Source organism: Mesoplodon mirus (assembly GCF_964341445.2).
Source record: "Mesoplodon mirus genome assembly, chromosome: 18".
NCBI classification, from domain to species: Eukaryota; Metazoa; Chordata; class Mammalia; order Artiodactyla; family Ziphiidae; genus Mesoplodon; species Mesoplodon mirus.
Window position 1 is genome coordinate 13585508 of NC_138994.1, and position 14524 is coordinate 13600031.

The window sequence follows — 14524 nt, forward strand, 5'->3', positions numbered from 1 at the left end:
TGTCCTGAGATCTGGTGCTGGGGCTCCCTGGCATGGACCCCACTCTGGCCCAAGGAGCTGCTCAGCGTCCAGATGATGGTGCCAGTTCCCCTGCAGGTCCTCTGCCGCCTCCCTGGGCTGCATGGGCGTGTGGCCACCCGCTGCCCTCCGCCGGGCCGAGGTGAGGACAGCTGTCTGCTGTGACCCCTGCCCACTGGGGGTAGCTGATGGGCTGGTGTGCAGGGCCGGGGGACGGTGCCAGCTTCTGCCGGCCAGGCCTCCCCCATCCTCGTCCTTGTCATTTGCGGTTAATAACGTTAGCGGGTCCTCTTTGTTCTCCTTTCACTTTTTTTAAGGCGGTTTTGGGATTTGGCTCCGCTGACTATTGTGGTTTCATTTATGTCCTGACGCGCCCCCTCCCGGCCTCCCGCGTGGCGTGACCGCTGGCCCCGTCTCCCTTGCTGCTGAGCCTGAGCCTTCAGCACAGCGTCACCCTGCTTTCTCCTCTCAGGGCTGCACAGGAGCCCCCTGTCCCCCCCAACCAACCCGCCCCCGGCTCCCTACCCCCCCACCCCTTCCTGTCGGCCTCTGTGGGGCCCACCTCTCGCAGGTGCAGGGGCCCTGCCTGCTGTTTGCAGAGAGCCTGCATGGACGCATCCCTCCCAGGCCCGGCGGCGCTGCCCTGCTGGCTGTGGGCCGTGGGACTGAAGCCACTCTTCCCGTCACAGAGCTGGGTCCACGCCGGCTCTGAGCCCCTCGCTGAGGCGCTGAGATGGGCAGGCAGCCCGGCTTGTTTGTTTAACTTTCCATTCTTTTGACAGCGATGCTCTGAACCGCTTCCTGCTTCCCCTGTAAACATGGGGTGCTTCAGCCCAGCCCGGAGCGGTCACGCTCCTGCTGCAGTGGAACAAACGGCCTTTCATCCTGTGGCACTTCTGAAATGTTTACAGAGAGCACGTTCGGGGAGGGCTCTGAGTACTGTCTGTAGTATTGTGAGAGCTCAGCCTCGGCTCTGGTGGTGGCCAGCGTGGTGGGAAGGCAGGTGTTGGAGACTCGGCTGGGGCTCTGGGGGAGGTGTGTCTATCTCTGGAATTGGCTCCGTGAAGTCGCTCGTTTTTATACAGCCAGGTCCTGCCCACCTATGACAGCCTGGATGAGCCATCAGTGAAAGCCATGAGCTCCATCTTCGCCTCCTCCCTCAACGTGGTCACCACCTTCTATGTCATGGTAGGAACCCTTTCACACCCCACCCCCTTGCACAGTTCCTCCGGTCCCCCAGCGCAGGCCTGCCCTCGCTCCTTCTCATCCCAGTGCCCGCTCAGCGCCAGGGCCACCTGCGAGCCCGCTCCCCAGGTGGTGGTGTTGTCCCCATCCCGGGAGGAGCACGGGTGCCTCAGCGCAGAGTCTGAAGCCTCCCCAAGACCTCTGCTGATTTGCTGTAGAAAGGTGGTCCATCAGTGAGAAATTGGAGAGAGTAAAATAGCAGAGAAAGAACATCACAAGTTCCAGCCCACAGATGCAGATACAGTTCATGTTTTGGTAGATTTTCCCTCCAGTTTTCTTAATTCTCCTCTTCGTTGTTTTTTTACGTGGCAAATAGAGATATAAATTCACTGAGAGTCTGGCTTGTTTCCCTGAACTTTGTGGTTCTGCCATTCTTGTCGATTTTTACAAATGGTCCGTCAGATTGTTGTCCACGCTGAGCCTGAGCTCGTGGGGACCTTGATTTACCCCATGGTTTGGGTTTTGAGCCAGATTAAGTCCAGCCCCTCTGCGGGGCCCCTGGGGCATTCCGGTGCTCCCTTTCCATGCAGGCAGCTCCCTTCTCTTGGTGCCCTGTTGTCCAAGTGGGGAGAAGCCACGTCGGACTCTCACCTTTAGGCCTTCAGCCTCTGCTTGTCAAGGAGGTTGTTTACGAGCCAGGAGCTGGGGGGCCTTGGTCTTGCTGCAGCTGCTCGTGATGAGGCTTGCGGCTGTTCCGGGGAGGATGCGTCCCTCTCACCATATGCCCCCGCCATCCCTCTGTCATCCCCCCGCAGGTGGGCTTCTTCGGCTACGTGAGCTTCACCGAGGCCACCGCGGGCAACGTGCTCATGCATTTCCCTTCCAACCTGGTGACCGAGATGATCCGTGTGGGCTTCATGATGTCCGTGGCCGTGGGCTTCCCCATGATGATCCTGCCCTGCAGACAGGCCTTGAACACGCTGCTTTTCGAGCAGCAGGTAAGGTGCTCAGGGCCCCTCGGACGGCGTTCTGCTGGGAATTGTCTCTGTCCTGGTCTCAGTTATGTTGTCCTCAGGTGGCTTTTGCTAGTTCTTTATTTTCCTGGGTGGTAGTAGGCAGAGTTTTTCCTAGTTAAAAATTTAAAACTCCAATTAAAATGAAATCTTTTAATAGGGATCTTTTTTTTAACCAACTTTGGAGAACAGAGCCCCAGATCAATCGGGTCGATTCCAGCAGGAGGTGTGGAGTCAGGCCCAGTGTCCAAGCAGGTTAGGCTCGTGTCCTGTGACCTCCCTGCTGTCCCCCATATCGGAGAAGTAGCAGGAAATCAGGGGCTTGCTTCAGCACAACCCTGTGGGAGAGGAGTGGTTGGCAACTCAGAAGAGCCGGTTTAACTGACAGGAGTTGATAGTGGCCGGCCCGGTGGGCAGATGAACGCTGGGCTCAGGCCACCATTCTCTTTACGTTTGTGTAAGGGAAAGTTTTGATAATTTGACAAACGACATCTGAACCTTGAGAGAGGCTGAGTGTCGTTTGCTGTTGTGTGTGTAGGCCCAGCGCCATGCAGTCCTGTGTAAGCAGTTTTCCAAATGTACAGTGGGAACCCCCATTCCCCTGGCTCTCTAACTCCTGCCCAGTTGACACAAGAGGTGCAAGCGTGGTAGCTCGTGCCCCAGGGCGAGGGCTTGGGGTTGGCCCTGTCTCTCTGCGGTGGTTCTTGTGTCCCCGCCCGAGTCCTTGAGCCTGGTCTGTGGCGTCAGCCAGGACTCCTGGTGGCCACTTGAACTGCTTAGGCCATGGTGGCGGGGAGGGGAGAGTCTGGTAGGCAGACGGGTTGCGTGGCTGCCTAGGCCTCCAGGACAGCCGGAACCGGTCTTGTCCATGTGGCTTGGCGCATGGTTGAGGCAGCCTCCCACGGATTCTGCCACCATGGTCAACACCTTGCGGCAGAGCCCCAGTCCTGAAGAACTGGCTGCCTGCCCCACCCCTGTTAGCTGTTCAGGCACCTGGGCACCAAGCAAGGCTCTGTCCCCCGGGGGGCGTGGCAGGCCAGCTTATGCGGCCATGGGGTCCTCTGTTTGATGCAAACATGTACTTCATATCTGAACAGCATTTGTGTTTCTGTAAATAACATGTTTTTGTGATTTTTTAAATTAGAACATCAGTAGCGATATTAAAGGAAATGTTAATTCAAGTGGAAAACTTACCTGCATGCCTCCATCCTCATTCGAATGACCCGTTCTGCTCCCCTTGGCGTTTGTGTGCATCTCTTGGCAGATTTCCTCTCACTGTGTTTTCTCCTGTCTTTAGTCCATGTGTATCCATAGAAACCCCCAGCATCACTAAGCCCTTGCTCTCACTTCCTGTTCATTGCTGGCCTTTCACCCTTGACCTATCACGGGTGACTCTCGTGATCCCCTTCCTGCATGTAGCTGCCCATTTCTTCTTCTCCTCTTAGAGTGTTTCTTGGGTAAATTTCTGTGGGATTCTGAGTCAGAGGGTGTAGGCCTAACAACCTCCCTCACTAGTCTGTCCTAAGAAAGCTGCCTGTGCAAGTCAATTCTGGATATTGGGTGCCTCCAAACTGTAGTTCTGGAAGGGTCTGAAGCTTCACTTGAGTGGTGTTTTCCTAGCCCAGCAATAGTAATCGTGGCTAGCCCCTCCTGTGTGCACAGCACTGTTCTAGAAGCTTCACTTCCATCACCTCCTTTGGACCTCACCACAGCCTGATGAGGTGCTTCTGGTGCCCCTGTGCCTATGGATGCGGAGGTGAGGCCAGAGGTGGTCTCTTTGGCTTGATTACAGCATGTAATGACTTGACTTGTCCCCTTGTCTTCTTCCTGGACGCGCCTGCTGGAGACGAGGATGGCGCAGCCGAGCGTGTCTGTGTGCTTGGGGGGCCCACCGCACCCTGAAACCCACTGCGTGTCACTGTGAACTGGGGATGTGTTCTGTTTCCCCTGCTAGGCAGTATTTTTAAAAACCTCTCTCACGGCATTGCTCTAAAAGGAGAACAGAAGGATTTGTTCTCGTATCTCAGAACGAAGTTGTTATTTACCACCGTAGCTGCTGTGAGAAGCAGCCTGGACCTTCCTGGGGTCCGCGGTTCTGGTTGCAGGTTCACGTTCAGGCACATCTGCCTGTGCCCAGAGTGCTTGCCTGCCACCTCCCGGGCAGACCTACCTGGGTGTTGGCAGAGCCCTTTGAGGACCTGCTCACTGCAGGGTGGAGAGGAAATGGGTCATTTCAGAACCTTATTTTTATTTTCTTTCAGCAAAAAGACGGGACCTTTGCCGCCGGAGGCTACATGCCGCCCCTGCGGTTTAAAGCCCTCACCCTCTCGGTTGTGTTTGGAACCATGGTCGGTGGAATCATGATCCCAAATGGTAAGTGGGGCCGCTCCAGCGGCTGGCCTCCCGCCGGCCTGTTCTGCCCCGCGCCCCCTTCCTGCTGTGGTGCACCCCTGCCTCAAGTCTCGGTGTTCAGCCAAGATGCTCAGAATCTCACCACCATCCTCTCTGGTCAAAAAAAAGTCTAGAGACTCTTGGGCGCTTTTTTCTTTGGCTCCCTGAGAGAGGCTTGGGAGAAAACGCTGCAGCTTGATGTGACCACAGACACGTGGGTGGGAGCTGCGATGCGGGGTCCAGGCCTGATGTGTGAAGTTAGTGGTTATAAAGCAGCTCCTTACTGCTGACTCCTGATTTCATTGACACATCACCGAGGGAAAAGGGAAGGGCCCTGGGCAAGATTTCTGTTGTCCGATGTCCTGCTCCGGCACAGACAAAGCTCATTGTCCTCAGACATCGAGTGGGCCCCGCATGCCCTCCAGGTAGCGACCCCCAGGCCCCACACTCCAGGCTCCCAGCTTCCCCACGCAACCAGGACAGGCCCTGCTCGGTCACTCACTGGGCAGCAGGTGGGGTGATGTAAGATGATCCGGCCCAGAAGCCCCCGCTGGCCACCTGGACGCTCCACGAGGAGCCGTAACAGCGTTGTGGACCCAGCATGGCGCGGGCAGTGCTGTTAGCCTCACCTCACTGGCGAGGAAGCTGAGGTACAGAGTGGAGGGGACTTGCCTGAGGCGCCTGGCCCGACGCTGTCAGATCGGACACCCTAAGGGTCCTTGCGGGCACAGAAGGCTGTGCCCCGCTCCTCGCTGCTGTCCGGCGGCACGCGTAGATGCGCCTTAGTGGCAAGACTCCTCAGCCTGCTCGCTGGAAGCTCACCCCTCCCTGTCACTCTTGTTCCCAGTGGAGACAATCCTGGGCCTCACGGGCGCCACGATGGGAAGCCTCATCTGCTTCATCTGCCCGGCGCTGATCTATAAGAAGATCCACAAGAACTCCCTCTCTTCCCAGGTGCGTGCTGCGCAGCGCTCTCAGCCCCACTCAGGGCGGGTCTGGGTTGGGGAGAGCAGGAGGTGGTGTTCTCTGAAGTTCCTGTGAACTCGTGTTTCTTAGCACAAAAGGATCGTTGTCCTGTAGGTCTGAGAAACGTGGGGTTAAGCCAAGGTGAGCAGCCTTGCACCGCAGGGCCGCCGAGCTGAGCTGCTGACCATGCTTATCTGAGCATTGAGTGCTGAACCGCTTTCCCCCACTTGTTTTTACGGTGACTGGATTATCTGTGTGTGCCACACGCTCACGTCCCCGTCTCCATCCCCTCCTGAGGACACCCGCACTGTCTCGCTGGGGACTGTCTTGTTGGTGTCACCTCTCCAGTCTTTCACTGTTACAGACAATGCCATGGTGACTATCTGTGCCCACGAGCGTTTCTGTCTATTTGAGAAAGTACCTATAGGAAGCTCTCCGGGCCCTGGGATCCCTATGTCAGGAGTGGGAGCTTTCCCCCAAGGGCCCGTGTGCAGGTCAGCGCTGCTGCTTAGCAGCCAAGCTCTGCCTCTCCCCTCCGTCAGCCCGAGGGTGGTGGCAAGTCTCGGCTGCCCTGGAGTGAAGGTGAGCGTTTCTCTTTCCACGAACTGTCCGTGCTTTTTGCTCACCTTTAATGGAGTTGTTGAGCTTTTTCTTATCAGTTGATTTTGGTAAATTTTTAGGAGCATAGTATACATATGGCAAAACACATAATTCTCACGTACAGCTTGATACATGTCGGCTAAGTTCCACACCTGGAACCACCTCCAGGCCAGATACGGAACATTCCAGCACTTGAAGCTTCCCTGGGGCTCCCCACAGTCTTTCCTCCACTAAGGTTACTACCTGTCTGTCTTCTAACATTTTGGAATAATTTTGCCTGCCTTTCAAGTTAGTACAAATGTAGTCTCACAGGAAGTGTCGGCGTGTGTCTAGCCTCCTTACTCAGCATCATGCCTGAGTTCCTCCGCGTTACTGCCGGGGTGGCCAGGGGTGGTTTGCCCGTCTTCCCTGCCATGTGATTCTCCACTGTAGGAATCTACAGTCATCCAGAGCACAGTGTCCTGGAAGGGCTGCTCTGCACGTCTCTCCTGGTGCAGCGTGTGTGCACTTCTGTTGGTTATTCACCTAGGTGCGGAATGGTTGGGTCCTGAGGTTATGTCTGTCCAATTTTAGTAGATTTTGCCAGACTTTTTCCAGCTTTCCAAAGTGGTCCTCAGGCACCATATTGGAATTTTAGTTGCTTTAACATCTACTGTCCCTTTTTCAGATTCTAGCCCTTCCAATGGACGTGTAGCAGTACCTCATTTGGGTTTTAATTTGCAATTTCCAGATGACTGTTGAGCACCTTTTCATGCTCTTGTTAGCCGTGTGGGTGTCTTCTTTGTGAACGCCTTTCAAGTCTTGCCCATTTTTTAACTATTGGGTTTTTTTCTTATTGATTTGTAGAGGTTTGTAAAAGATTCTAGATATAAGACTTTTTTCAGAAGTATATATTACAAATGTTTTGTCTCACTCTTGGCTGCCTTTTCACTTTCTAAACGACACCTTCTGATCAACAGATGTTCGTAATTTCAGTGTAGTTCAGTTTTTTGAGTTTTTCTTTTGCTGTGTGCTTTTTATGTACTACTTAGGAAACTTTTGCTTATCCCCAGGTCCTGAAGACAGTCTACTCTGTCATACTGTAGAAGCCTTGTATTTTCTCTTTCACATTTAGATCTACTTCCCATCTGGAATGCTTGGTGTGTGGCAGGGGGCAGGGGTCGTGTTCTGTGTGACTCTCCAGTTGAGCAGCAACCCCTTGCCCCAGCGTTGCTGCGGCACCATTGTCATCAGTCACCTGTGCGCGTGTGAGGCTGGGAACTCCCATTCACTGGTCTGTCAGTCTCTCCCACACTAGCGCTACCCTGTGTTGGTTGCTGAGGCTTTGTAGGGAGTTTTGATGCTGGCTGCTTTAAAGATGGCCTTTCCTATTGTTGGCTGTTTGCATTTCCAACTCAATTTTATTTTTTTTAATTAAAAAAAATTTTTGACCACACCACGCAGCATGTGGGATCTTAGTTCCCCGACCAGGGATGGAACCCGTGCCCTCTGCAGTGAAAGCGCAGAGTCTTAACCACCGGACCTCCAGGGACGTCCCCCAAGTCAGTTTTAGAAGTGGCTTCTCAGCTGTTGGCATTTGACTGGGATTGCATCAAACTATAGAATTGAAGATTTGACATCATCATTCATTTTGCAACTTTTCCTAATTTCCATTCTTTCTTTCTTTCTTTTTTTTTTTTTGTGATACGTGGGTCTCTCACTGTTGTGGCCTCTCCTGTTGTGGAGCACAGGCTCCAGACGCGCAGGCTCAGCGGCCATGGCTCACGGGCCCAGCCGCTCCGCAGCATGTGGGATCTTCCCGGACCGGGGCATGAACCCGTGTCCCCTGCATCGGCAGGCGGACTCTCAACCACTGCGCCACCAGGGAAGCCCCATCCTTATTTCTTATTTCACCACTGGCTTCTTCCTTTATTTATGGATTTTTAATGCTAATAATATAAAATTTTCACTTTTTCTCTAACAGCGAAGTCGCAAACAGAAAACACACTGTAACGAGTTGTGAGAGAGACCACAGAAGAAAGGGAAAACATTTTAGTACTTTTAATGGTACTGTTTACCTGATTTTTGGGTAAAAGGCCCCACAGCTTCATTTTGCACTGGGTCCTGCACATTAGGTTATATTAGCTCTGCTCTTGACTCCTCTGCTCCTCCTGAGGCAGATCTCAAACCTTTCCTCATCGGAACCCCCTTTTGTCTACAGCCCTTTGGGGACTCTAGCTGGTTGTCACCAGCAGCTTCTTTAGATTTCCAAACTTTGGGGGATTTTACAGGACTCTCTTTTATTGATTTCGAGCACAGTCCCAGTGTGATTTGAGAACACAAGCTGAAGAACTTCAGTCCTTTGACATTTGTTGGGGCCCAGCAGATGGTCTCTTCTGATGGCTGTTTAGCTGTCTGTAGAGTCTGCAGTTGTTGGATGCAGTATGCATCCAACGTGTGGTTAAGTTGAGTTTAGTAACTGTGATTTTTAGATTTTACATATTCTTACTGATTCTTTAATCTTCTTGTGTTTCAGTTATGAAAAAGGTATGACAATTCCCACTTTAATTATAGGCTTATTTGTCTTATTATATCAATTTTTGCTTTTTGTTTTGAAGCTATGTTATTAGGAGCATACAGTTTTAAAATGGCTATATCTTATTAAACTGACCCTTTTTGTTGTGAAATGTCCCTTTTTATCTTTGGAAATGCTTCTCTCCTTAAAGGCAGCCCTGTCTGATACAGTGTAGCTAATCCAGCTTTATTTGGGGTTTATATTTGCACAATATTGTTTTTATTATCCTTTCTCTTTTGATCTCTCCATGCCTTTATATTTAAGGTATGTCTGGGGTAAGAGCATTTAGTTGGTTTTTGTTTTGTTTTGTTTTGATCCATCCTGATGATAGGAGTATTTAAGACTATTTACAGTTAATAAAATTACTGATTTGGGGGGATTAAAGCTTCCGTCTTACTCTTTGTTTTTTATTTGTCCCATCTGTTCTTTTTTCTGTTTCTTTTTTGCTTGCTGCCTTTTGGATAAATCAAGCATTTTAAGTATTTATTCTCTGTTCTTCTATTAGCTGTTGTACATTTCTGTTCTACTAGTGGTTATACAAGGCAGTTTAATATGAATCCTTGGCTTATTAGAGTTGACCGTAAGTTAGTTTTTTTTTAACTGCTCCCAGATGAGGTAACTATCCAATGATATTTTAACTCCATTTACCTTCCTCTGGCCTTCGGTGCTATTGTTTTTATGTATTTTAATTTTACATATATTTTAAATACCACAAGACATCATTATTATTGTTCAAATAGTCAGTTTGTTTATATTAATCCTTTGCACCCTCTTGGTTTTCTGGGGCCTGGTCCTGTCCCCTGACATGCTTGGTACTTTGTGTAGGTGTATATGAGAAATCGTGGAGGCTCTGGATGATGTTGTCCTCTGTCCAGCAGACAGAGGATGGGCAGAAGGCCTGTGTCCACTTGAGGCCAATCTGTTTCAGGTTTGCCCTCACTCCTAGAGTGTAGCCCTTCCCAAGTCTCAATGCAATTGCCCGCAGATTGCTAAATTCTCTGCTTAGCTTTCATCCTCTTGGCAACTGCTCTCTGCACGACTCTGCCCAGCTGGTGGCTGGCACGTACCTCAGGGGAGAACTGAACACAGAACGTGGGTGCATCCTTGGAGGGTTCCTCTTCTCCAGGATTGTAGCCCCTCCGGTTCTGGCTGCTGGGGAGCCCTGACGTCTAATGCCTTGGGCCCAGCCTGTGTGTCTGCAGGCTCCAGGGCTGCTCAGCACTGCTGACTGGGAAAAGCCTGGCCTGGTGGCCCCTCGGTGCTTATCTGTTCTCTGGAGTCTCTTGCCCCTCAAGTCTTAGCTGCTGAGGTTGTTCGCCAGTCTTCAATTGGGGATTTTGGTGAGTTTTAGGAACTCCTTATAATATGAGGAAATTGGCCCATTGCCTGCCAGATTGCAAATGTTTTTCCCAGTTGGTGAAGTACCAGTGTTTTAGTCTATCAGACTCTTTGTAGGAGAGAAAAAAGTCATTGTTAAAATGACCCTCCCACTCCAGTATTATTTTAAGGAATTCTTCCCTCAGTTCTTTTAGTAATTCCATGATTTCATTTTTCCATTTAAATCTTTGACCCATCGGTATTCTATTTTGGTGTAAGAAACAAAGTAGTTATCCTCAGTTTTTCTAGATGGCTTTCTAGTTGTCAGAACACTGTTAGTCCATCAGTGATATGAAATGTTACTGCTCCTGTATATTAAGTTCTTGTATGTATTTGGGCTCATTTGGGACTTGTATTTTAATTTCCTGGATGTCCCGTCCAGTGACGTGGCCATCCACGCTGTTTTAATTACCCAGTCTTGTGCTGGTGCTCCCTTGTTGTGTGGCTCTGAAAACGTTTTAATTCTAATCTCTTTTCTTTCATTAATGACATTTCTGGATGTTCTTGCTTGCTTACTTTTTTTTTTTTTTGGCTGCGCCATGTGGCTTGCAGGATCTTAGTTCCCCAACCAGGGATTGAACCCAGGTCACGGCAGTGAAAGCCTAGAATCCTAACCACTAGGCCACCAGGGAACTCCCTGTTTACTTTCTATGTGAATGTTCCAGTCAGCTGATCTGATTCTTAACAAAAATAAATCCACCTTTTTGGTTTTGGTCTAATTGGAATTCGTTGAAGCTGTAGATAAATTTGGAAAGAATCATTCCCTTGATACTCTGGCTAATCTGCAGAGTGTATTTGTGAGCCTCCCAGTGTGATAATGGGGCGTGGTGTTCAGTCGTCACAGCTGCACTCAGCCCCCCTTCCCCGTCTCCGTCTACTGGACCAGCATCCCTCTGCTACATGTGCCTGTGATACTAGGACCTCTCCTTCCTCTGCCTTTTCTGATTGTTTGTACGTAGGGAGGCTGTAGATACTCATATATTAACTTTTTTTTACCTTCTGACCTTACAGCATCTCTTGTTAATTTCACCTCCCCCTTTCCAGTTGTTTCTCTCTCATCTGTGTCGTCCTACACCTCTCGCCGTGGCGCTGGCAGGGGTGGCGGGGGGCAGCTAGTCGTCTTCCCAACTCAGCTGGGACAGCTTCCAGTGTTGAACTGTCGAGTGTAATGCTGGTTTTGGCTTCACGTACAGAAATGAACATGCACATTCAAACGCCCCCACGTGTCTGTAGACGTGAACACATGCAGAATCGCGTTAAAGAGACGTCTCTCTGTGCCTGTGTCACTATGGATTTTTAAAACTGGAAAGCAGGGCTTCCCTGGTGGCGCAGTGGTTGAGAGTCCACCTGCCGATGCAGGGGACACAGGTTTGTGCCCCGGTCCGGGAGGATCCCACATGCCGCGGAGCGGCTGGGCCCGTGAGCCATGGTTGCTGAGCCTGCGTATCCGGAGCCTGTGCTCCGCAACGGGAGAGGCCACAGCAGTGAGAGGCCCGCGTACCGCAAAACAAACAAACAAACAAAAACTGGAAAGCATATTAAATTATATTAACTACTTTCTGACTACGGGCAGAGAAGATGGAAAGTTTCCCCTTTGGACTTATTGTGTTGGTGAGGTACATCGCAGATCAGTCCTAGAATCAACCATCTGACCGTGGCATACCGTCTGTTTGCCCTGCTGTTTTATTTCTGAACATGGAGTTTTCATGTTTTGAGGAAAATGAGCCTTGCAAGGGGCATGCTCAGAAATGTGGCTGGTTGAGAGTCCGCCTGCTGATGCAGGGGACACGCGTTAGTGCCCCGGTCCGGGAAGATCCCACATGCTGCAGAGCGGCTGGGCCCGTGAGTCATGACTGCTGAGCCTGTGCGTCCGGAGCCTGTGCTCCGCAACGGGAGAGGCCACAATAGTGAGAGGCCCGCACACCGCAAAAAAAAAAAAAAAAAAAAAAGAAATGTGGCTGGAGTCTGGTGTGCAGACCTAGGGCCTGGAGGGTACCCGCTTGGGGTGTGTCCCTCCTGTCCTGGGAGCTCCGGCTGCTGCTCCCTAGGATGGCACAGACCTGGCGTCAGCCCGAGTCTACTTGCCCCAGATGCCTGAGCGCTGCTGGCACAGGGGTGCTTGTTCCTGGCCCCGGACCTCGGGAAGAGCCAGGGAAGGTGGGGGGCACGGGTGATGGGCCCATCACAGCTGTGCCAGAGAATGGCATGAAAGAGTATTCTGAGAAATGTCCTCAGAAGAATAAGCAGGGACCGTGAAAACACAGTTGGCCCTTAGCAAATCGAAAAGAAACCTTATCTGTCATCACTAGTTCATCCTTTATCTTGAAAATTCGAGAACTCAGAGGGTCTCTCCAGTGGGGCTGAGGCGGAAGGGGTGGGTTTCACCGTCCGGAGTTGATGCTGCAGCCGGGAGCCAGCAGGGGGAGCAGGGCCACCTGGGACTCAGGGGAGGCAGTGGAGCCCTGAGCCGGAGCGGCACCAGCCTCCATAGCTGTCCTCATGCAGAGCACTGGGGAGCATCCGCAGGGAGGGCCAGAGGGCACCGCTGTGCTCGTGAGACAGGGACACAAAGCGCACCAGGACCTGTTGGACCCCACCCACAGTGTGCTGCCCTGGCCTCAGGGCTAGGATGCCTGCCGTGCCCTGATCACACTGCCCTGAAGACCCAAATTGGGGTGCACAGGGCGGGCTCTGGAGCCACTGCCTCAAGGTGGTTTCGTTTGAACGTGTACATCTTCAGTCTCACATGTGAGCAGTGAAAGGGGACACCTTCTTCCCGGCCAGGGCTTGTCTCTGGTTCTGAGTTGGGGACCCCAGCAGATTGGGAGCCTTGGGGTGTCACATCACACATGGTCCCCAGGCCAAGCCCCTGGTTTTGCCGTATGTACCTGGGCTGAGACGTCAGGATGTGTTTGCGTTTCTCCTGGTGGCTCTGCAACTGGTTAAGAAGAACAGAAGTCAGGGCTGCGTGATCAGACGTCTGGTGCACCCGGCTCGCTCACCAACCTTGTCCCGTTTCAAAGCAGCTCTGGACTTGCAGGAAGTTGTACCTGGAAGACGGGTTCTGCAGGCACAGGTACCCTCCTGTCCCCATCTTGAGGCCATGACAGCCCTGTACCCCAGCTGGCTCCCCCTGTGTTCCCAATCATTCCGTCACTGCTGGCTGGTGCAGTACAGACCTCTGCTGTGGCCCCTTCTTCTGGGAGCAGCCTCTCTTCCTTATCAGGACTTTGGGGGAACTGATGACTGTCCCTGTTCACACATGTGTGGCATCAGCCTCCCAAACTTCATGGCAGAGCGGCAACCTGGGAGCTCTGGCCTCTTGTGACCCTGGGGCCTCATGGACGCCTCACGCCTTTGGTGGGGTGGTGGTGGGGGTCTGTGGTCAGTGCGTACTTGTCATGGCTGCCCCAGGGAGTTGGTCAACACCTGTGCCCCTTTCCAAAGTCTGGCCCACCTGGAGCTCCTGACACTGCCCTGGGGGCCGTGTTCCCACCCTGGCTCTGGCTGACTCTTGCCTCCCGACACATGCCTGTTTGCAGACTGTGATCTGGTCAGTGCATCAGCATCACCAGTGGACCTAGATTCCCTTGGTGTGAAGCATGGCCCTGCCGCGTCCTCGCTGACGCCAGCCTGGCATTAATCCTCTGCTCGCCTCAAGCTGGGGCAGCTTTGGCTTCCCTGCCTGGGGGTTTTTGCGGACCTGTGGCATTTCTTCAAAGCAAAGGGTGAGAGTGGAGAGCTGGGGCTGTGACCAGTTACAACGGCTCTGGCAGGGCCAGCAGGCTGCTCGTGCTCAGACAGTGGTCAACTGGCAAGTACCCCACAAAGCCCAGGGCAGCTTGAGAGTCAGGTGTGTCGGGACGAGTGGGGGTCTCGGCGAAGGGTGGTGTGGAGACTGCCGCCGGGTGGGGGAGCGTGAGTGGGGTATCTTCTTGGACAGGGTGGAGCCAGGGAACACACTTCGCTAGTGGGGTTGTGGGATGACTGGGCCGGGGGCAGTGGCAGGTGTGTGTGTGACACCAGGCAGAGCTTCCTGGCTCCATGCAGGCTCTTCTTCGTCAATTGAATTTAAGTTGATGCTTTCTTGGTCTTTTTTTGGGAAGCTTGCTGTCTCCCAGCATTGATGGAGTTAACGTTTTTTATTTTGTGCGCGATTTGTTTCTTTAAGGCCAGAAAGCCGAGGGTTGAAATAAATCATTCAAAGCCACGGATGAAATGTTGCCTTTGGCTTGTCCGTCTCCCGTGGAATGTTCAGTGATGTCCCCGTAAAAAAAAACCAACAAAAAACAACCAAGCAGATGTCTTCATCTCTGTGTCAAAACCATTTTAGGGGCTGTCCAAATCAGGGCCCAGAGGGGAATGGGGTTCTGCTGGTGAAGCCCAGGCTCATTGGCATCCCCACCTGACGCTGTCTTGG

General features: G+C 52.2%; 1 protein-coding gene across 8 annotated transcripts in view; it reads left to right on the plus strand.

The window, feature by feature from the left end:
- SLC38A10 (solute carrier family 38 member 10) overlaps window positions 1–14524 on the plus strand; it is a 42794-nt gene that overhangs the window by 12666 nt on the left and 15604 nt on the right. For all 8 annotated transcript variants that reach the window (XM_082603278.1, XM_082603280.1, XM_082603283.1 and 5 more), the window contains exons 7-10: window positions 1104–1206; window positions 2019–2201; window positions 4478–4589; window positions 5455–5561. In XM_082603278.1, the coding sequence (XP_082459404.1) occupies window positions 1104–1206; window positions 2019–2201; window positions 4478–4589; window positions 5455–5561 (505 nt within the window). The remainder of the gene's footprint in view (window positions 1–1103; window positions 1207–2018; window positions 2202–4477; window positions 4590–5454; window positions 5562–14524) is intronic.